The sequence below is a fragment of the Anoplophora glabripennis genome, unplaced genomic scaffold (genome assembly GCF_000390285.2).
Source record: "Anoplophora glabripennis isolate ALB-LARVAE unplaced genomic scaffold, Agla_2.0 scaffold474, whole genome shotgun sequence".
In the NCBI taxonomy this organism is placed as follows: Eukaryota; Metazoa; Arthropoda; class Insecta; order Coleoptera; family Cerambycidae; genus Anoplophora; species Anoplophora glabripennis.
Window position 1 is genome coordinate 1 of NW_019416603.1, and position 24330 is coordinate 24330.

Consider the following 24330-nt stretch of genomic DNA (forward strand, 5'->3'; position numbering starts at 1 on the left):
TCCATGCCACGAACCATGATTAATTTTATTTGTAATATTTAGTAGGGTTATGTTATGTTGTTATTTTTGATATAGTTTTTAACAACGGTCCTAGAACGATTTCATATTGTTTCGTTATACGAAGTCTTTGGTATTTGCGTAATTTGATTTATTAAGGCCCTGAGGATCATCATTGTTGATTAAAAGAAAAAAAATCTAGAAATTCAAATATACTGCAATGGGCAATGACAAAAAACGCAGATCTCGAAGTAGAGAGAGATCTGAAAAAGGGAAAGATAAAAGAAGTAAAAGGTCTAGATCTCGAAGTAAAGAGTGTTTAGATAGACATAAACGACATAGATCTCGTTCTAAAGATAAATATGATGGTACTTCTAATGCACATGATAGCTTAAAATATGAAAAAACAGAAAGAACAGATAACTATAGATATACTAAAACGGAAAAGGATAAACATGATGAAAGAAAAGAGTCAAAAGAGAAAAGAAATAAGGACTTGAAAAGAAGAAGTCCAACACCTCAGGATAATGAAAATTTAAAATTGAAAAGTGAAACTATTTTAAAACAAGAATCTGTAAAAAAAGAACCTTTGTCATTGGAAGAATTGCTTGCTAAAAAAAAGGCAGCAGAAGCTATTAAAAGTAAAGTAAGTTAGATTTTATCAAAAGTGTATTTGCAATTTGCGATTATAAGTATACTGCTGTGTTATTATGAATGGAACACTGTATATTATTTTCTTGGATCTAGAAAGACAAAATTTTGGGTAAAAAATCTGTAGATAATATACCCATATCTGTACCATTGGTTTTATAAGCCAGAAAGTTTATTGTTTTTCGGACTAAAGTATTGAAAATAAAAAAGTTACAGTAGATTTTTGGAAATGCAATAATCGCTTTTTTCTAAATATGTATTATATAAATATTTTCTATATATTAAGGGTACATATACAATTAGACGGAGGAAAATGAGTCAATTTTGAGGAATTTTTTAAACTAAGAAATATTCATTCTACATTCATCGGATTGTAGATGTTTTTTAATAGGATATTCGATATTCAAGTATAAAAAAAAATTGTTTTCAATTCATCGTCAAAATGCGGAGCTGTGGTAGAGAATCACAGCAAGGTTGCGACGCACCGTACAACTTTCAAAACAGTATACGACCTAGCTTCTCACAAAAGTTGATCTGCATCAAAATATAAAAATTTTCTTATTTAAAATGTGTAGTTTCTATGTGACGTGAAAAATAGAAAAAATGCAAATTTGAAAAAACGGCACGCATTTAAAGACAAAAATCAACTTTCCAAGTGAAATTTCTGCGGAATTTATATAAGAAAATAGATTTTCAAAATTTTTAAATTAATTCCTGTCATAAAGAATGTTATCAACATTTCTACCAAGGGGGAACTCAATTGGTTCAATATTTTTTGCGCGCAATCGTGTACACCATTTCCAGAAATGTAGTTTCGAGAAAAACGGTAAATAACCCTTCCTATTCTATTCTCTACAGAAGGAGTCGTTCGACAAACGAGTGTCACTGGACGAAGGGGCAACTATAAACTTTAAAAAACTAAGGCGGCTATTTTCCGAGACTCATCCGAAAACGGTTAACTCTTCTACAAACATCTGGTCAACGAGTATACCTGTGCGCTCTTGTTTTTACCTGGAGCATACACAACGTTTAGCGGCGGAGTTTTTCGAATTTCACTTTCAAACTTTCAGAATATATTCTTCACATACAGTTCTATCGTTTAAGAATATAAAATAAAAATCGATTTTCTAAACTCTTGTTTAGACCAGATTTATGAATGTAATTTTATGTATTTATTTGCCTATACAGGGTGACTCATTAACAATGGGAAAATCCAAAGCTGAAGATACTACACGTAAAATGGTGACCATTGGCGCAAATATGCCTTATCCGAAAGTTGATAGTTTCGGAAATACAGGGTGTTGAAAGTAAAAATTTTAAATAGTTTTTTTGCGATTATTCTGAAACTATGTAAGTTAGGAACTTGAAAATTTGTGAAACTATATTTTTTTAAGCGACGAATAAGATGCATGTTGCAATTTCAGCGTTGGTTATAGAGGGCGCCATTTACGACCAATTTTACCAAAAATTTAGTTAATAATTTTTTACCCTGTATGTCTAATATGAAACTTGATTAAAAACCTGAAAGAGCAATCATTTTTCCATTAATTATGTACTCTTGTTTCATTTCGGTATATCGATTTGTTTTCAAGAAAAATAGATTTAACGAACACTATGTTTTGATGATACGAGAAATTAAAGGCAAAACAAACTACGTGCTTCTTCATGTTATTACAACAATTAATGATAAAACAAATGAAATACATATAATGATTTAAAGTAATAATTGTTCGAAGAATCCACCGTTGACACTGATACACTTTACACGTTTTCTGAGATATCTTCAGGTTTGAAACAACATATTGGGATTGCGTCTGACTTCGCTGGCAGCGATTCGTATTCTTTGGCACAACTATATTTTTCATTCAAGACCAAAAAGAAAAATCAAGAGGATTGAAGTCCGGACTTCTGGGTGGACCAGCAAAAATGCTTACATGGCTAATCCAGCAATTTGGAAAAACTACATTTAAATATGCACGCACTGGCCCAGAAAAATACGGTGGAGTTCCGTTGTGCATGAACCACATGTCTCTTCTTAAATAAAGTACAACTTCTTCAAGCCGTGGAAGCATTTGTGCTTGGCCACCCAGAAGACCAGACTTCATCCTCTTGATTTTTCTATTTGGCCTCGAATGAAAGATATCGTTTACAAAGAATCTATTGGTTCGTATGAAGACTTGTGGCAAAGAATTCAAATCGCTGCCAACGAAGTCAGACGCAATCCCAATATGTTGTTTCAAACTCGAAGATCTCTCAGAAAACGTTGTGTAAAGTGTATCAGTGTCAACGGTGGATTCTTCGAACAATTACTTTAAATCATTATTACATAATGTAGGATCGTATTCGATTCAAAGTAGAGCAAAAAGTTGTTGGTCTTTTATCAAAGGAAAATTGTGTCATCATTTTTAGGAGGCGTAAGATGAACTATTTCAAATATAAAATGAAATCGAATGTAAAATCTGAAATACTACTGCATACGCACTGTATTCTGGTAGTAGCTGTAGTCGTCCAGGTGCATTGAATGTACGAAGTGGTCGGTTATACGTCAAATACTAACCTAGCGAGCTTGTTCGTAAATCAGAGAGCACCTCCAAAAAACAAGTAAACAACAGTGGCACGTACAGAGGTAAAATGTAGGTGATTCACTATATTTTGACCCCCCTCTTTAACTTTTTTGTTTTAAGAGTTATAAAAAAATGTGAAATATAAAAGTTGTTGATAGTAGAAAAACAAGTGGTCCAAATAAAATGGCCGCAGATGTTAACTTTGTTAAGTTAAATGGAACACCCTGTATATTTTTACATATTTGGATAGAACGTTCAAACGTGTCGAGCATAGTCATGTAGGGTTTGTTGGGTAAATCTCTAACAATAAGCGAGATACTATTAAAAAACGAAAAGAAGGTTTTTTATTAAGAAAATAAGACTTTTTGTAATTGAGGCCAATTACTCATTGGCAATGTTATATGGTAGGTCGTGACAGTGACAAGTAGTAAGGTCTTGACAACATTGTTATCGATTGACAGTTTGTATTATTTAATTAAAGTACGTTACACAGAAGTAGAAAATTATTTAGAATTAAAATAGAGTATGGAGAAATTTGCTCTATTTTAATTCCTATAATATTTCAATTTTCTACTTCTGTGTAACCCATTTTAATTAAATAATAATATAAACTGTCAAACAATAACAATGTTGTCATGACATTACCTGTCACTGTCACGACCTACCATATAACGTTGTCCATGTGAGATTTAGTTAATGTACCTATACTCATTTTGGACCATATCAATGTCTGATCTGTCAAAATACATTATAACTAAATCTGTAATTCCTTAACTTAATTTGAAAAAAGCAGAAATGCCTGAAAGGCATTAACAATAATTACAAGATGTCTTATTTTCTTAATAAAAAAACCTTCTTTTTGCTTTTTAATAGTATCTCGCTTATTGTTAGAGATGGACCCAACAAACCCTACATGACTATGCTCAACCGGGAAAGTTCTATCTAAATATGTAAAAATATACAGGGAGTTCCATTTAAGTTAACAAAGTTAACATCCGCGGCCATTTTGTTTGGACTTTATTTGTTTTTCTACTATCATTTTCGAAAAATTCATAAAAACTCGTTCAACTTTTATATTTCTAATTTTTTTATATCTCTTAAAACAAAAAAGTTAAAGGAGGGGTCAAAATATAGTGAATCACCCTGTACATGTGTGGAATTTGAAAAACAAATTGGATTTATAATAAATTACATTTAAAATAAATAGTTTATGAGAATAAAGGAATTTTTGTAGGAACAAGGGTGCCAGACGTGAACTGATCCCTTTGTCCCTTCATAATGTATAAAGAAATTATTCAATTTCTAAAACCCTTAAAAGCGTACTGCATTGGTTCCCTTGACAGGCAATGATTTACTACTTTGCATCGAATATGATCCTACTATAGGTATTTCATTTGTTTTATTGTTAATTGTTGTAATAACATGAAGAAACACTTAGTTTGTTTTGCTATCACTTTCTCGTATTATCAAAACATAGTGTTCGTTAAATCGATTTTTCTCGAAAACGGATCGAGATACCGAAATGAAACAAGAGCACATAATTAATGGAAAAATGATAGCTCTTTCAGGTTGTGAATGAAGTATCATGTTAAATATACAGGGTAAAAAGTTATTAACTAAATTTTTGGTAAAATTGGTCGTAAGTGGCGCCCTCTATGAGCAGCGCTGAATTTACAACACGCATCTTATTCGTCGCTTAAAAAATATAGTTTCAAAAATTTCCAAGTTCCTAACCTACATATTTTCAGAATAATCGCAAAAAAATTATTTAAAATTTTAACTTTCAACACCCTGTATTTCCGAAACTATCAACTTTTGGATAAGGCATGTTTACGCCAATGGTCACCATTTTACGTGTAGTATCTTCAGCTTTCGATTTTCCCATTGTTAATGAATCACCCTGTATATTACAGGGTATTAGGGGAATAACTTACTTAAATTTAAAACTCAATTTTTTGCAATATTTTGACCAAAAAAAGATTGAACTAAATTTTTCTTAAAATTGGCAACATTGCATTATTGGATTGTTGTGTGTACTAAAGGCAGGTTTACACGCTACAATAAATGCTAGCAATTTATCGTAACAATCGAATCGTTACGATTTATCGTTGGGTGTAAATAGGAAATTGTAGCGATTTATTGGAATGGGAGTTGGGTTGGATGGTTGATGCCGGCCGGGATCAATTTCTGCGAATCGTAACGACATGTTTGAACGTGTAAACAAGTAGCCGGCATTTCTCGCTACAATTTCACTCAGTTTGCATTTGCAATTCATCAGATATAGTCCGGTGATTGTTTTTGGCTGACCTTAACAACTCAACATAAGTCTCTTCGTCCATTCTCAAATAATTTCGCCAGTCATTCGGTTCATTTCTCAATTCTTTCATTAACTTCACATGAGAGAATTCTCTTCTCTTTAGTAACCACTCGCGGCTCCACTTTGTTATCTGTTTTCGCGCTTTTTTCACTTTTCTCGCTAAACAACCGATGTACAACGACAACAACACTACTTCCTCCATGGCAAAAGTTTTTTTGAGGTCGATAGCTGTTAACAACGAAATATGGAAGGAAATCGTTCCGATTTATCGTTAACGTGGAAACAGTACTCCACTCTTTCGATTTATTGCAGCAATAAATTTGTCACACATCGTTACGATTTCTCGTAGCGTGTAAACCGGCCTTTACAATTAGTATTTCGATTGGAATGGAATGTAAAATCTGCATTCTTGTTCTATTGGACCTATTAGATATTGATTTTGTCAATAACATGTTATTCAAAATGTAATACACCAGAACAAAAATTTGGTTTGGTTTATTAAAAATGAAGAAAAACTTTCCCTTCTGTGGTAATATAAAAAATAACTTGCACTAAATAATGACACAACATTTTTCTTTAAAGCAGATAACTCAATAAATTCCACAAATAATAATAATAATAATAATAATAATAATAATAATAATAATATGCCTTTATTTTCATATGAAAAACAAATTATTGAACATAATCATATAAATGGCGGCGAGATCTAGCAGAGCTACTCATTCTAACCGCCCGTTTTACAAAAAAAAAACATAAATATATATACACAGAGTAAATAAACACTACTATGTTTTAAGGGTAACAATGTGTTTCTTAATTGCTGTTTTAAAACTAGTCACAGTGGAGCAAGAGGTAACATTTGCAGGTAAAGAATTGTAAAGTTTTACAGCATTGTAACTAAAAGAGCGTTGAAACATTGCAGAACAGTGTCTTGGCATGACAAATTTGTTACAGTGACGAGTAATTCTATGATGCGTGTTTGCACCACGAATTAATTTATCACGCAAATAGTAAGGTTGTTCCCAAGTGATAACCTTGTATATTAATGTAGCCAAATGTACAATAAATCTCTCATCCAATTTTAACCAATTAGAAGAATCAAAAAGTGGTGTAATATGATCATACTTTCGCACACCATAACAGAATTTTAGACAAGCATTTTGTAATTTCTGAAGGCTGTTTTTGTCTTTAACAGTAAGTGCTGGCCAGTATAGAATATCGCAGTATGCTAGAGTTGAGAGAATTAATGTGTCAGTCAGTTTAAGTTTAATTTCAACTGATAGATAATCTTTATGCATGTAGAGCATTTTGAGTTTATAATAACACTTCTGTAACAAATGTGCCACATGTGTCTCATACCTTAGACGAAAGTCGACATATACACCCAGATTTTTTACACATGTCGTGGAAATTAGGTCAACTCCATTTATTTTGATTTTGAAATTATTATTGTTATGCAGTTCCTGACTGCCAAATATTATTAGCTGGGATTTTGTTTCATTTAAGACTAAACCATGACATTCTGATACTTCAGCAATTTTATTTAAATCTTCATTAATGTTATTTGCAGCCACATGTGAGTTTGTTAAAGAAAAAGAATAATAAATTTGCATATCATCTGCGTACTGATGTGAATTACAAAATGAAAAAAACTTAGAAAAATCAGCAGTATATAAAGCAAAAAGCAGAGGCCCCAAAATACTTCCTTGAGGCACACCTCTATTTAACATAACATAATCTGAAAAAGAATTACCGAAACTGACTCTCTGTTTGCGACCTTCTAGGTAACTGGACATAAATTTTAACGCGTTCTCATCTAATCCGAAGTATTTAAGTTTTAAGTGAAGAATTCTATGATTTAAGGTATCGAAAGCCTTACTATAATCCAACACTATCAAACATGTATTTAATTTATTGTCTGAGGCACAAAATATATCATCCGTAACATGTAACAAAGCTGTTTCTCTCATTTTCATTCAACCGTGTACACTAAATTAATCCTATATTTTTGCCCTAATTTAAATGTGTTGAATAACACTACTTAGTATACCGTGCTTTCACCGTACAACGCTACATAGGGAATAGCTTCATTCGAGTTCGTAAATTCGGAAGGGTGGGGAGCGCTGGGTGCTACAACCTGACTGATGTGAGATGTGATCATGTACGCCACAGCGCCGCACGCAGAGATCGACATCCCCACCGCTGAAGCCGCACGAGTTTGACCTACGCACCTCCTATGTAGTGTTTTCCCGTGGAAGCACGTTATGTATTTATTAAAAAATAATTGAATTTTAATGATTTTAGCCAGTATTTTTAACAAAAGAACAACGTGTTGCTGAAGCACTTAAGCGGCGTCAAGAGGAAGTTGATAGGCAGAGAAAACAACAAGAAGAGGAAAGGAAAATAATTGAAGCTATTCAAGCTAGTAGACAAGATGATACGAAGAAAGATGATAGGGAATACAGAAGAAATCGTGACAGAGAAAAAGAAGATGAAAAGCAGAGGGATAAAGATAAAGAAAAAGAACAAGACGCCATTAGAGAAAGATATTTAGGTTTGGTTAAAAAGAAACGAAGGATCAGACGTCTGAATGATAGAAAGTTTGTGTTTGATTGGGATGCAGGGGAAGATACGTCACTGGATTATAACTCATTATATAAAGAAAGGCATCAGGTATTATCTTGTATATTGATCAAATTATAACAAATGTTATAATTATGTAGTCAGTTCCTTAGGTTAGAAGTAAAAATGAAAATTGCCATATGGCATAATTTCGTATATAGACATTTTAAAGAAACTAAACATTTAGTATTTTATATACAAAACTTTTTCAGAATAATTTTTTATTTTATCAAAAAATAACAGACATAATGGTCTACAAGAATCCTTATAAATTTTTCCTAAATAGCAAATTCACATTTAATTTTGAGCCATGGTATAAGTTAATGTTCTAAAATTCAAGTTAGCTAACAAATAATATACCCAGTGTTCCTTTTTTATTCAATTATATATTTTGCTAATTCCAAACTGTAAAAACTTATTTATTTCAAATAGAACATCCTGTATTTTTTCGTTTCAAGTCCTTTCAAAATTTTATTGTTTTTTTAATATATCTAAGTATTGTCGAAGTTTAACCTAAAACTTTTTTGAATATAAGAATTTTCTTTGTATTTCAATAATTATTCATAAAAATTAAGGTTAAGTTAGCCTTGAATATATACATTTGAAGTGAAACAAGTGAGTGTTTCATTTAAAATAAATAAATTATTCTATGTTACATCCTCAATATCTAGTAAAAAGCTAAGATCATATGTCAGCAGAATGACAAAGTATTCTACTAACAAATAATCAGTGGCGGCTCGTGACATTGAGAATAGGTGAAGCATATTCATTGATTGACTAAAAAGAAAAGCACAGCAGGCGAAAATTTCAAAATCAAGCGGCTTTAAAGGAATCGAGAAATTTTTAGTTGCATTTGCAATATTACCAAAAAACTGACGTTCAGGAGAACGATTTTCATTTAGATTTTATAAAAAAATAGAAACACAATTGCATACAGAAAAGTTTTTTTAAATAAACACTTCCACACAACCACTTACACTCTGAATACCATTCATCCCAAAACTTCCGAACGTACACTTTGTCTTTTGACTTCCCCCTTTTTTCAACATCGAGAGAATGCCCAGATCTTTCGCAATTTAAAAAATCCTGTTTGTCCTCAATTTTCCATCTGGAAAATGGCGTTCCCAATAAAATACATACTGGATCATACATAGGAAACATTTCTACAATGAGGAAGTTGCATCAAATTTTCTTTTGAAGCAAAATTTATTTAAAGTGCAGAAAATTACTATAAAAGTATATTTCTATATGTAAAACCCCTTTAAACTTAGCTATTAATATGTATGTAATTATTGAAATATTGAATATAATTAGGTGGGCGAAAACGGTCAAATTGGTCAAGCAATTTGTGTCGTCAGGATTCGGTATATGAGTGTTAAGACTGTCAAGACGCGGGAGGCTGGCGCTGTCATTGCATTAATCTTGTATTGAATTAGTTTTTGTTCGCATCGAATTCAAACAATCAAAATCAATTTTATGAATTTTCGCTATCTCTGTTTACTCTAACTTTGAATTAGCCAACATGCATTTGGTATATTGTTGTGCTAATGGGAATGCCAGAAAAGCGTTACGTCTTTATGTTGATGCTAATCTCAATAACCAAAAATCCCTTCAGTTCATATTTTTGGAAGACTGTACCAAAGAATGTGTGATGGCATTTTATTTGAGAAAGACACTCATGATTCCAGAAGACCCAGGTCAGTGTCCACCCCTGAGGCAACGGGGCAATGTTAGCACAAGTAGAACAGAATCCAGAGACAAGTTTGCAGAGAATATAAGCGAATGTAGAAATTATATTATGGGCAAATAAATTTTATTATTATTATTATTATTCATTAGTGCGCCTCTGCCTGTACATAATAAAAAAGTGGTGTAAACGCAAAATGTGTCATATAAATGAAACCATCCATTTGGGAACCCATCTTCATTAAGACTTTTCTGCATATTTTGGGACCCCCCTCAAGTTTTTGACACATAAAAACCTTTTAGATTTTATCTGACTGTAGTTTTGTAGGAGTTTTAGTACTAGTATCAAATGGACTTAATATAGTAATTTGCTTAAAAAAAATGAATTTAAAAGTAGGTAGGTACCTACTTTACAAAATATTAACCCATCACCATATTCTCTGTATCCTTTTTTAAAACCTCTACTTGAGAAAGTAATTGTTTGTCCAAATATGCAATAAAACAATGATTTATATTAAATACACCATAAATTTTATTAGCTTTTAACATACTTCAATAAAATTGAAATTTCTTAAGTATGGTGGTGCAAAAGCTTTTTTGTTTCTTGTATGGTGTCTATAAATAGTTAGACAATGGCAACGAACTATCCATCATTATGGACTTTATTTTGATTTTTACTTGTATTTCTTGTTTTGCTAGGAAATTGATTAGAAATTTCGGCGGGAAAGATTTAAATATTTATAAGATCGTAATAAGCTAAGGATCATTCATAATTAAAAATCATTATTCAAGACAAATTTAGATTTTCATGTCACCATGAAAGTCTCAATAAGTCATAATAGTTTATTTGATTCCTTTTATTAGGGTTTTTTAACCTTCTATGATTATTGACACAGAAATATAAATTTAAATATAGTTTTATAAACAGTTTTTATGAAGGTCTCATAGGTTATTAAAAAATTTGCTACTTGGGAGTACCTTAGATTTAGATCTAGGAAATCACTTCCAGAAGACTACTAGATATTTTGTTGAAAATTGTAGGTACAATTTTTCGGCAGAGGAAATCTTGCTGGTATAGACATAAAAGCGCAAAAGAGAGATCAAAGTAAATTTTATGGTGAACTATTGGAGAAAAGAAGAACAGAAGCTGAGAAGGCACAAGAAAAGGTAAGGCTGAAAAAGGTTAGAAGAAGAGAAGAAAAACAGTTGTGGGATGACAGACACTGGACTGAGAAAGAAATTTCGGAAATGACAGAAAGAGATTGGCGTATTTTTAGGGAGGATTATAATATTACAATAAAAGGTAATAGTTTAAAGCTATTTATAATAGTATATTTGCATAAAATTGTGTCACGTAATAAAAACACAAGGATTTTTGAAGGGCATAAAACAAATATTTTGTCATTGAAAATTGATAGCTTCTTATAGATTAAATTCATTGATCTTGTATAATACAAGATACTATCAACATTAAGTGACAAAATATCAATAATTTCATTAATATTTCTATAAACGTAGCATTAATCATTTTAGAAAGTATCGAGATTATTATGATATGAGTAAAGTGGTATTGAATCAAAACTATCTTGGCAGTTAAAAAGTCTTTGAAATCACTCGTAACATTCAACTTGAATTTTTATTTTCTTAATTATCATTTTATTTGTATTTCATATTATTCAATTCACTTTATTCAACTATTCATGACAAGCAAAAGATAAACTTTTCTTAGAGTAGTCTGCACAGTGTTTGTTTTTTCAAATCAGTATATACATACAGGGCGTTTGTAAATAAGTCCGAATTATTTTAGGGTGTGGTTGCCGGTTATTTTGTGGAAAAAAGTTCATATAAACGTAGATCGAAATATGCTTTGTTTTCGAGATACAGTGTTTAAAATTTAATTTTTTATTTATTTTTTTTTCAAACAGAGAGAGAGAGAAGAACTAATCATGTTAATCCTGTAGTGAAAACCAAAAAAAGTGGCATCATAGTGCTTTGGTCTCTGCCTCGTAATCCAGAAACATCCAACAGGGAATAAATATAGAGGGTTCGAAAATAGCCAAATATAGAAATTTTTTTAAATTTAGTGTTTTTCTTATTACAGTTGGTACCACAGACACTGATTCATTGTTGTCATTGGTGGTTGAAAAAAATATTTTTTACTATAGACAATAATTTTGCTAGTTCTAAATTAGTTTTGACGTGTTGGATACAAATGTTTGATATTCTTACATTGAACAACAACTAACAATTTTTCAACCTACCATACTTGTGGAGAGGCCACTCTCCTATACAAATGCACTTGATCTAGGCATCTAGCCACGGGAGTATAAAACATCCACGGGGCTCGAATTTACGAGAATATTCCCTAAAACTTTGACCCTTATCATTTAATTTATAGGTATGAAAATAAGAGATAAAGAAGGCAGAATTCTACATAAATGTCACTATACATACATATAAGTAAAAGTTTATTTTCTGATTTTATTATGTTCTTAATATGTTATATAGTTAATATATCGTCAAAAAAATAGCATATTATAAACAGAAAAAGTGAGATATTAGCGAATCATGTTATTCACTCTGCCATCTTTGTGGACACTTTCTCACCTGGCACTAAAATCTATTACCTTTATCCCTAGTACAAAAAGTAACTATTTTATATTGTTTTAATGGCAATACAACATTTATTTATTTTCCAGGTGGAAAAATTCCTGAACCTATACGTAATTGGAAAGAATCTGGTATACAAAAAGAACTTTTGGAAATTGTTGAAAAGGTGGGATATAAGGAGCCAACTCCAATTCAGAGGCAAGCTATTCCTATTGGTATGCAAAACAGAGATATTATTGGAGTTGCTGAGACTGGCTCTGGTAAAACTCTTGCATTTCTGTTTCCATTACTTTCATGGATTCAGTCTTTACCTAAAATCGAACGCACTGAAGATGCCGATCAGGGTCCTTATGCCATTATTTTGGCACCTACTCGTGAATTAGCTCAGCAAATTGAAGAAGAAACAGTCAAATTTGGTCAACCTCTCGGTATTAGAACTGTAGTAGTTGTTGGAGGTTTAAGTAGAGAAGAACAAGGTTTCAGACTCAGAATGGGCTGTGAAATTGTAATTGCCACTCCGGGACGTCTAATTGATGTATTGGAGAACAGATATCTAGTTTTAGCCCAGTGTACATACATTGTACTTGATGAAGCAGATAGAATGATTGATTTAGGTTTTGAGCCAGATGTCCAGAAAATTTTAGAGTACATGCCTGTTTCTAATCTAAAACCAGATTCGGAGGAGGCCGAAGACAGTAGAGTATTATTAGCAAATTACAATAGCAAAAAGAAATATAGACAGACAGTGATGTTTACAGCAACTATGCCTCCCGCAGTTGAAAGACTTGCTAGAACTTATTTGAGAAGGCCTGCTGTTGTATATATAGGTTCCATTGGTAAGCCAGTGGAAAGGGTGGAACAAATTGTACACATTATGGGAGAAAATGATAAGAGAAAAAAACTTATGGAGTATCTTTCCAGAGGTATAGAACCACCAATTATAATATTTGTAAACCAGAAAAAAGGCGCAGACGTTTTGGCTAAGGGTTTGGAAAAACTTGGATACAATGCTTGTACTCTCCATGGAGGTAAAGGGCAGGAACAAAGAGAATACGCCTTAGCAAGTCTTAAATCTGGTGCTAAAGACATTTTAGTTGCAACTGATGTTGCTGGAAGAGGAATCGATATTAAAGATGTCTCTATGGTTATCAATTATGACATGGCTAAAACTATTGAAGGTATGTCTTAATTTAGAAATAATATCATTTTAAAATTAGTATTCAATTTGCGACAGACTACCATCTTTAATGTTTCAAGTATATTTTTTAAAAAATAAGAAATTCTTATATTTGAAAAGTTGCTCCTTCCTCTTTTAAAAGCGGCATTTTGCTGGTACTGTTTCTTTTGCGAGCCACGAAAGGGCGAGTCACGGGGAGCATAGCACCCCACTGCCGTTCCTTTAACTGGCAGGTTTATTTTCATATCTTCTCACCAAAAACAAGACATTTCAGACATTATTACATTGGAAATACCGAATTTGACCATTTTAAGATTTCTGTATACAGTGCTATTTTTTTAAAACCTGACATAGGCCAACTTTTTTATTTAAAGTGACAGACTAGTACTTCCAAATGGAATGTTGTAAATAACTTGATTAAGAAAAATTTACAAATAATTCTTTCTGGTGTTGCCAGATTTCTGCAGTAGCTACTAAAACGATATTTTTTTAAATGACAACACCCTATTTTTTTAATATAATTTGACAAGCTTTGAAATTCCAATTAAATAATGTTATGTCACATTTCTTTATTGGAGTAGGTAGCCGTTTTAGAAAAAATAATCTGCAGTCGGCAGTAACTAAAAGAAACTAACATAGCAATAGTAGGCCTTGAATATTAAACAAAAATTGTGTTGTTTGAAAGGAGCCATCATTATTGTAATGTTTTTGTGTTATTTGATAGCTGTTGTATTTGAATATGTCTAGAAAATAATGTTTGAATTCAGTTGCTAAGATGAATCAGTTCCACAATCAATTCACAAGAGAAAGTTGAATTAATTTTTAATTCCACGCAAGACATCCCGATAAGCCTCTTCCAAATCTGGAGTATTTAAAAAATAACTTAGTAAAACTAAAAACAACTGGTAGTGTGTGCCCAAGAATCTGCAAAAGGCTGAAAATCATCTTAACAATTTAATTAAAACGTTATTTTTATACACATTCAAATACAACAGCTGTCAAATACCACAATGACAGCACAATAATGATGGCACCTTTTAAATAACACTATTTTTGTTTAATATTCAAGGCCTAATATTGGAGATTAGTTTCGTCATCTTTGTTGATTGTTCTGAAAAGGCTACTCCAATCAAGAAATATGACATAACATTTTTTATTTAGAATTTCAAGACTTGTCAAATTATATTAAAAAAATACGGTGTAGCCATTTAAAAAAATATCGTTTTAGTAGCTACTGCAGAAATCTGGCAACACCGGAAACAATAATATGTAAATTTTTCTTAATCAAGTTATTTCCTACAACTTTGCATTTGGAAATACTAGTCTATCACCTCAAATAAAAAAGTTGATCTATGTCAGGTTTTAAAAAAATAGCACTGTATATATGTGCTGATCTAAACGTTGAAATATTCTATGTAGGCTCTACTCATCTATTGGTTGCCATGACTCAGTTTGTCAGCCTATAAAACATCCAGATTTACTTCTGTTAAAAAAAAAATGTGAAATGGTATTAAGGTGGCCATATCCCTGGCCGAGAAATAGTCAAATTTCTGGCATTTTTAGGTACTGAAATCTTGAAAAGTAAAACGTATAGAACAAAAGTAAGCACAAAAATAAAATCCTTGATGTTCTGTTTATTCATTGTTACTATTTAAATTTACTCAAATAAAATAGTAACTAAAAAAAAGGGTTTGTAAAACATGCGTTTGCTGTTATCCTAACTCCACATTTTAAGAAATATTTTCACGTACTTATAAATAAAAGTAAACAATTTTATATGTAGGACTAAGAAAGTAAATGTTATTACATGTCGAGTTGTATATAAAAAAGTTAGTATTTTCGTAGATTTCAGTACCTTAAACCTTGATGTTTTGACCGTTTTTTGCACCTGTTTATTCGTTTTACTGCGGCGTCTTTGAAAATATCCAGATGGCATGACATAACTTTCCTATTATTTGATAAGCTTTAGATTATTCAGTTATAAAATGTTTGAAATTATTTGTCTGTGGAAAACACTATTTAAAGAATATGGCGCCCTTAAGGAGATTTATCGGGTACGGAGGTACGTCTAAAGTCTAACCAGACATACAGGGTGATTTTGAAAGTGGGGTAGTAATTTTAGTATGCGCCTACTTATTTCAAGAACAAGTCTTATACAAAAAATAGAAGAATAAAATGTTATTTATAAAAAATCAGAAATAACTCACCTATTTTCGCATTTTTAAATTATGTAATCCGGTCCTGTACATTCATAGCAAATGTTCAAAATTATTTCCGTTTTCCTGTAAACAAAACCTATCCCGGCGGACCCATAATTCAGTGCAAGAAGATAACAGCCCATCATGTTGGCGGATTGTTTCGGCAGAGTTTTCTATCCTTACTCGTAATTTTTTAACACTGGCGACTTCAGGGCCATCATAAACTAACATTTTCATGTGTCCCCACAGGTAAAAATCACAAGGATTTAAGACCGGAGCGCGTGGAGGCCATAGAATTGGTCCATTACGTCCGACCCATCTGTCATTAAAGACATTGTTTAAATGATCACGTACTTCACACCGAAAATGAGGCGGAGCGCTATCGTGTAAATACTACATATTTTGACGAACATGTAACGGAATTTCTTCAGGTAATTCAGGTAAATTATTCTGAAAGAAATGCAGATAGTCTAAACCAGTTAGCTGATCCGGCAAAATGACAGGTCCAACAAGCTTTCCGTCTACAATTCCTGCCCACACATTTAAGGAAAATCTTTGCTGGAAGTTTGTTCGTCAAATTGCATGGGGATTTTCTACAGCCCATACATGTGCATTATGGAAGTTATTTATCCCATTTCTAGTAAAAGTCGCTTCATCCGTTACCAAGATACGTCTCATAAAATTTTCGCTAGCATTGTTTTGTTGCAGTAACCATTCACAAAATTGAACTCTCTTAGGGTGATCCTCGGGTAGTAATGCGTGCACACGTTGTATGTGGAAGGGATAAAATCGATTTTCTCGTGAAGTTTGCCATACTTTGCTTTGGGATACATTTACCTGGTGTGAAATTTTTCTCGTTCTTGTTGTGGGGTTCTCCTCAACAATATCCAAAATCTCTTCTTCAGCCTGCATCATTCGCAAAGGACGAGCTCGTCCAGCGTGATTTCCACGGTTTTCTTGCAGTTTGCCTGTATCCCGGGCTCGTTGTGTTCGTCTTGCAGAGGGATGAAACCTACGAGGAAATTTCTGTGCATAGCGTTGAGCAGCATGCGCCGAATTTTGATTACACTCCGTACACTAACAACATATCCACAAGTTCATTATTACTATACACATGGGCCACTGTTTTATCACTCTGCCAGCAAATTAACATACAAAATACTAAATACACAGTACAAAACACCAAAATGATAACGAAAACACAATTCGTTTATAATACGTACTAACTGAAGGAAGCGTGACAATCAAAGCAAGGACTGCACGCGCTACTTAACACGTGGCTTATAGATAACGTATCGGTTAACATTAGCGTGTTCCGTTGCTTGACCTATTAGGGTAAGTTAGGGGTTTACAGAGTCGGCTTCAAAAGGACCACGCAATTTTTTGATGGAAAATGGACTTCCGTTAAATTGGTTGGAATTTTGATATGTTATGTATTTTGTCCTTCTGATCAAATGTCTCAATGGGCAGAAATTCCTGTGACCTCAGGATTTTAAGATACAGCCTGCTGAAGTTGGAACTATTCTGAGATGCGTTCATATTGGTCAAATCTGTGCCATTTTTTAAGTTGTATGTGTTCAGCGAGGTTTGAAAACACCTCGCAAACTTTGTTAGCAATTAATTGTTGTTCATTATCATACTCCCGATAGGTATATATGTCATATGACGTCATGACATGTCATTACGCGTCATATGTCGTCATGACATGTCATTACGCATCATAAAACGTCAAAGTTCAAAGTACTTTTCTTTCTGTTACTGTACGCCTCACATTGTTTTATAATCTAATAAGCAGCATTAACGGTCTCATCCTGTCACGCATCGTGAAGTCATTGCAGGTAAGTTTTGGTCATCCAATGTCATATGACGTCATCTCATGCAACACATCTACATATCAGAAACATGATAATGTATTACAATCAATTTCTTATAAAATGATATAATGTGAGCAAATATTTAACTCACAGTAAAACATGATTTGTTCAAAAGGAACTATTACTCTGTGTGACATGAGATGACAATGTATGACCAGAACTTGCCTGCAATGACGATGCATAACAGACTGAGACCGTCAATGCTGCTTATTAGATAATAAAATAATGAGAGGCGTCCGTAAGAGACAGAAAAGTACTTTGACGTTTTATGACGCGTAATGACATGTTATGACGTCATATGACACAGCTATGTGCATCAGGAATTTGATAATATATTTCAATTATTTGCTTACGAATCGATACAACATGTTCAGAGATTAACTTACAGTAAAACCTGATTTACTCAAAAGGAACTACTACCTTGTGTGACATGAGATGACGTCATATGACATTGGATGACCAAAACTTACCTGCAATGACTTCACGATGCATGACAGGATGATACCATTAATGCTGCTTATTAGATTATAAAACAATGTGACGCATCCAGTAACAGAAAGAAAAGTACTTTGAACTTTGAGGTTTTATGATGCGTAATGATGTCATAACGTCTATGACATATATACCTATCGGGAGTATGATAATGAACTACAATTAATTGCTAACGAAGTTTGCAAGGTGTTTTCAAACCTCGCTGAACACCTACAACTTAAAAAATGGCACAGATTTGACCCATATGAACGCGTCTCCAGTGCAGAATAGTTCCAACTTCAGCCAGCTGTATCTTAAAATCCTGAGGTCACAGGAGTTTCTGCCCATTGAGACATTTGATCAGAAGGACAAAATACATAACATATCAAAATTCCAACCAATTTAACGGAAGTCCATTTTCCATAAAGAAATTGCGTGGTCCTTTGCAATAACTTTAAACTCAGTTATCTCAGTTATTAAAACACATTTATTAGAGCAATTTTTTGTAAAATGATTTATTTTAATTTATTAACTGTCATTAGTTAAAATTAATACCCCACTTTCAAAATCACTCTGTATAAAAACGACCTTAACCCTTTCACTGCTCCAGACGTATTTAGTTGCTAAAAATGTATAGGGCTCAAACTGCTCCAGACGGATTAATTCGCTTAAATAATTAAATTGGATCAGACTGCTCAAACTATATATTCGCAACCATGCGCATTAGTGACTCGGTTGTTGCAATTGATATGGGGAATTTTTGCGGGTGGAGCTTATATCGATTGTGACAAATATTTTTATGGAAAGAGGTACTGGTAGTAATGCCAAGATTGTTCATCTCTCAGTTTCTATTTAGTACATCTGTCAATATACTGTCGATATGTTTATTTAAAATAAAATCGTAAAATTGATCGTAAATCGTAATTTAACACAACATAATGTAAAACTATAAGTGGTCTAACTGCTCCAGACGTATATGTTCGCACGCGATAAACTTTCGTGCACGGCGCAGTAGCTACGTTCAGACGTATTGCGCAGCGAAAGGGTTAAATAAATACAGACGCAAAGAAACATTTTGTATTTTATATTTATTTTAAATTACGCACTACGTCGTATATATAAGCCAATTGTTGAATTTTTTATTACTTGTTGATTTTAAAGTCTCTTGATTTTATGTCTAAGTGTTATCTTTTATATGTTTTTTATTGATGATACAGCACATTTGAAAATTTAGTATGTCCAGAAAAGATACTTTATCTATCATCAGTTGGAATAGCAAAATTATTGGTTTAGATAATTGATTTAATAAGTGATTGACCGATTGTAATATAATGGTATCTCAACCAACCAACATACTTTATGCCTGTTTGTACTGAATTACTTAACAGTACACCGTTCGCTTAGCTTTTCTTAGGTATGAAAACAGATGCTTAGCTACTTAAGGTGTTCTTTAATTTAAGACATGCTTCGAAGCCAGCACAGAATATGCAGAAGGAGGGCAATCAGAAATATGAAGAGTGTTATTTTAAAACTTTTTATTTAGAAGGGAAATACAAAAATGGATAATGAAATGAATGTCATATTTGAAGATGATATATTTTAGAAATTGTAGTTTATGGATTTCCTATATTACATTGTACCAGTGGCGGCTCGTGGTTTTTTGAGATAGGTGGGCAAAATATTTTTTCTCGTGCAACTTAATATTTTATAGGAATAATTGCACTCTTAAGTTAGTCTATTTACTTTTGAAAGTGTAACAAACTTAATAATTGTATGTATAATAATTTGCAAATTATATTATTCCAAAAATATAATAGTTCAGCAAGAACCAACGAGAAGGTCAGAGTGATCTCTTGCCGGGATAGGGGATGAGGTAAGGATGAAGGTATATAAGGAAAGGACATATAAAAAATAATGTAATTCTCTAAACAAATAGTAAAATTCTCTATCAGTTTTATAGCAGTAACACTTACTGAAATTACTAACAATAAATTATAACAGAATTCTGATAAACAAATAAATAAATAATTCTAAATAAATAGATATTCTAAAGAGGATGAGAGGTAGGGTTAGTATGCATATAAATTGTAAGTTATATAAGTACATATATTTAATATTTAGATTCTTTATGCTCCATGTTTATATATTAAATCTATACGTCTATCTTTGGTGGTCGTGAAATGATCAATTACTTTTTTGTGAAATTTAAAATCTTCGGAATTTTGAAGTGACTTGACTAATTCTGATTCAATTGCAATTGTGCTTAAATTACTTAACCGTTTTTGTGCTATAGAATTTCGAGAATATGTTTTAATTCGTCTTAAAGCTGAAAAACTTCTTTCTACGGATGCAGAGGTTGCAGGAAGTGACAAAATTAAACAATAAATTATAAATTTGTGGAATATGAATTCTAAAATTTCTGCAAAATTTGACGATTCTCCAAGAATAATCGGATCGGAATACCAGACGCGTAATTCACTGCGTAATTTTAATTTATCGAATGAGTTTGGATAATTGTCTATTAACGACAGGAATGATTTCTCCGGAAAAGCATTCTTAAATTGAGAAAATTTGTTTTTATTCGCTAAATCTAAAAACTCCAGTTTTTCAAAATCTTTAAATCTGATATCTATTTGAGTTAATATTACATCTAATATTTCATTGTAAAGCCTTCTGAAGTAAGTAGTAGAATCGTTTAATTCGTCATAATCAGTTTTACGTCTCTTAGCAGGTTGTCCTACAGCTTGACATATATTGGCAAAAATTTCATCAGTGCTGGTCATTTCGAAAATTTTCCAAATTTTTTAACAAATTTTGAATTCTATTTCTGCAGTATGCAACATCTGCAATTTTTTTTTGTACAATATTAAAAACAATATCAGTCTTTGTAAATGTAAGATTAAATGTATTTAACAGAAACAAAAAAGTAAAGTTTTCTAAAATTTTTATGAAACCTGCAGATTCTCGAACAGTTTCTTTATCATTTGCAAATTCATTGCTATTTAACATTATGTTAAAAACTTCAATCAAATCATTTTTGTTATTAATTATGGTTTGAATCGTACGAGACTTAAAATTCCAACGCGTATTTGATCCACTCGGTAACCGTCTACCACTTACTTCATCTAAAACACTAGTACGTTTTGTAGAATAACTAAAAAATGCTGATATTGCTGAAATATTTCCAAAAAAAATTCGACACTTTGATTTTTGTTGCCGCGTCCTGTAATATTAAATTTAATCTATGCGCATAGCTATGTATAAATAAGGCTTGAGGTGCAACATTTTTAATTTTTCTTTGCAAACCGTTTAATTCGCCTGACATTACAGAAGCACCATCATACGTCTGCCCTACTAATTTATTTTCTATATCGAAATTTTTAAAATTTTCTGTCAACAAATGAAAAAGATCCTCAGCTTTTTTTCCCTTGCTTACATCAAAAAATCCCATAAATCTTTCAACTACTTTACCGCAATGAACGTATCTAAAAACTACTGATAATTGAGATAAGCATTTAACATCCGTTGTTTCATCTACTTGCCAGGTGAAATATGGAGAACTTCTTATTTCTGAAAATATGACTTCGGATGCTACTGAATTGATGCTCTCTATTAAATCATTTTGAATAGTTTTCGAAAGGCCACTAAAAACTGAACTTTTTTCTAAAAACACTAAATTTATTATCGTACCTTGAAAGTAAGTTCGCAAGCTCACGAAAATTGCCTTGATTAATTGAATTATCTGATTCATTATGCCCCCTTAAAGCTTGTTCTTGTGTAGCTAAGTAAATAACCATATCAATAAGGCATTTTATAATGTCTCTATTTTCGTCCACGACTTTATTATGTTTTAAAATATTCTCACGAAATGCAGAATCAAATAAAGTTTGAATGTTTTGTTTTCCTAATAATTTAAATTTTAATGATGAATATCCTCTGATCGCTCGTGTTTTTTTAGGGATTCATTTATATGTTTAAGATCTGAATATCCTAGATAATTCTACGGAGTTTTACCATTTTCATTAAACTGTAAGCAATTCCAACAATATAATTTGTTTCTAATTTCACTACCTGTTAACCACTCATATTTATTGTACCAATTTTTACTAAATGATCTGTTACTTCCGCAATTGTTTTTATTTATTAAATTTTTCATGTCAGGCGTAGGTTTTAATTTTGAAATAAATAATTTATCATCGAAAGTTAGCGTGCAAAATTTTTTATCTAATAAAAAATTAACAATATCACCGTTGCTACTCACCAATTCGCGAATTTCGTTTGCCATTTTGCTTTGCTATAAATTATTAAAGAATAAAAACTTACCTAAACGACTCTTACTAACCCTAACCTAGAACTTACAACCAAGTCATAAATGATAAATGAACCACAAAGGAATATAACTAACAACTGCAGATTACACGTAAATACCCGAGGAATATACTAGTGAAGTCGAAGGGCATGCCCAGTACCCGGTCCCCGGTGGCGCAGGGATATTTTATGTATGTATGTATACATACTTATACTCCAATGATAATTTATTAAAAATCTGATTGAAATTCAATAAATATATTACATAGAAGCTAAAGTTTTTTTTTAAATCTAACAGTTTCTTTATTATTTGAAACAAAAAATAAATAGAATTTAAAAGTTCTAAAAATAATTCACTTTCATATTTACAAACTCGTATCTATTAAAATATTGAAAATTTCTCCGCAATCACTCTTAATTCAGTTTAATAGTAACGAGTTAAAATAACCTTAATAATTATAATTGTCAAAGAACATTAAACAAAGCACCATATTTATTTTTTAACGCGATTTACAAATTATTATAACACGGTTTATTACTTCCTTTACTAAAATTTGTTTTCTGGAATACCTTTGCAGGGAAAAATTGTTATAATGTTTAAAAATTCATTTGAAGGACAAAATTACAGCGAATAAATATACATATATGTAATTCTAATCGCTGGCGAAAAGCCTTAGCTGGCCTTAGCCGATTCAGCACTCGACGGGCATATTCGAGCTTGCCTGGCATGACGCAAATATTCTGAATTGGTAAACCACTTACGTTTCCGATTACTCTCTAGTCATAGATACGTATAAGCAGGCAAGGGACGGCGTCGTTTAGGTCAGCAGCTACGGGCCAGCCCGAATGTAATGTTGGTTGCTGCTGAGATCATGATTAAATTATAATTTTAAAATTTGGTAGCGGGAGTTTCACAGATATTTGTATTGAATTTAAAAGTCCTAAAAATAATTTACAATTTACATCACTTCCATATTTACAAAAAAATATATACACAAACTTTTGTTTATTCTTCTGATTCCACCCCGACGAGCCGCCTCTGCATTATACATTGTTTAACCATTTCTACACTATGAATGAGTTTATTCTTTAATTTTTTATACAAGTTTTTGTATTACAAAACAAACTTACTTGCAGGTATTATTGTTAATAGAGGGGATCAGTTAGAATTCATTCAAAATCAGTAATGTTTACTTTTTTATGGTCCACATATCTTATGACGAAAAAAAAAGAACTGAGAGATAACACAAAGTAACGAAAATCACTAGATTTCTGGGCTATTGCTACGATAAAGATGTAGTGTACTAAATTCAGTTTATGTTTGTTTCGATACAGTACGTTAATAAATTAAGTAAAACTTAACTTTAAGATTTTCAATTATTCAATACATCGGCAGTCATATTTGTAGTATTAATGCCACTGATATAGGAGCTTTTTTTAATCTTTTTTTGAAGTAATATCAACTAATTTAGTTTGGTCACATTGTATTCAGACCAGCCGTTAATACATATTTTATTTTCAGATTATACTCATCGTATTGGTAGGACAGGACGTGCAGGAAAAACTGGTATTGCTGTTAGTTTTTGTACAAATGATGATTCAGCTCTTTTCTATGATCTTAAGCAAATGCTTCTTTCTTCACCTGTTTCAAATTGTCCACCAGAATTGATGAATCATCCGGAATGCCAAATTAAACCAAATTTACCAAAAAGGAGAAGAGATGAAATGATTTTTGCCTAATATGTTACAAAGTGAAAATTAAGAAATTGGAACCTGTAAAAATCTATCTTTAACATTGTTACTGCCGATTGTTCTAGCATCATAAATAAAGACAATTTGTTGCAAAGATTTA

General features: G+C 32.0%; 1 protein-coding gene across 1 annotated transcript; it reads left to right on the forward strand.

The window, feature by feature from the left end:
- The first annotated feature begins 217 nt into the window (after window positions 1-217).
- Window positions 218-24330, forward strand: LOC108908112 (probable ATP-dependent RNA helicase DDX23). Its single transcript, XM_018712036.1, has 5 exons — window positions 218-643; window positions 7837-8205; window positions 10882-11143; window positions 12540-13628; window positions 24001-24330. Exons 1-5 carry the CDS (start codon window positions 218-220, stop codon window positions 24216-24218), a joined length of 2364 nt encoding a protein of 787 aa, XP_018567552.1. The 3' UTR covers window positions 24219-24330.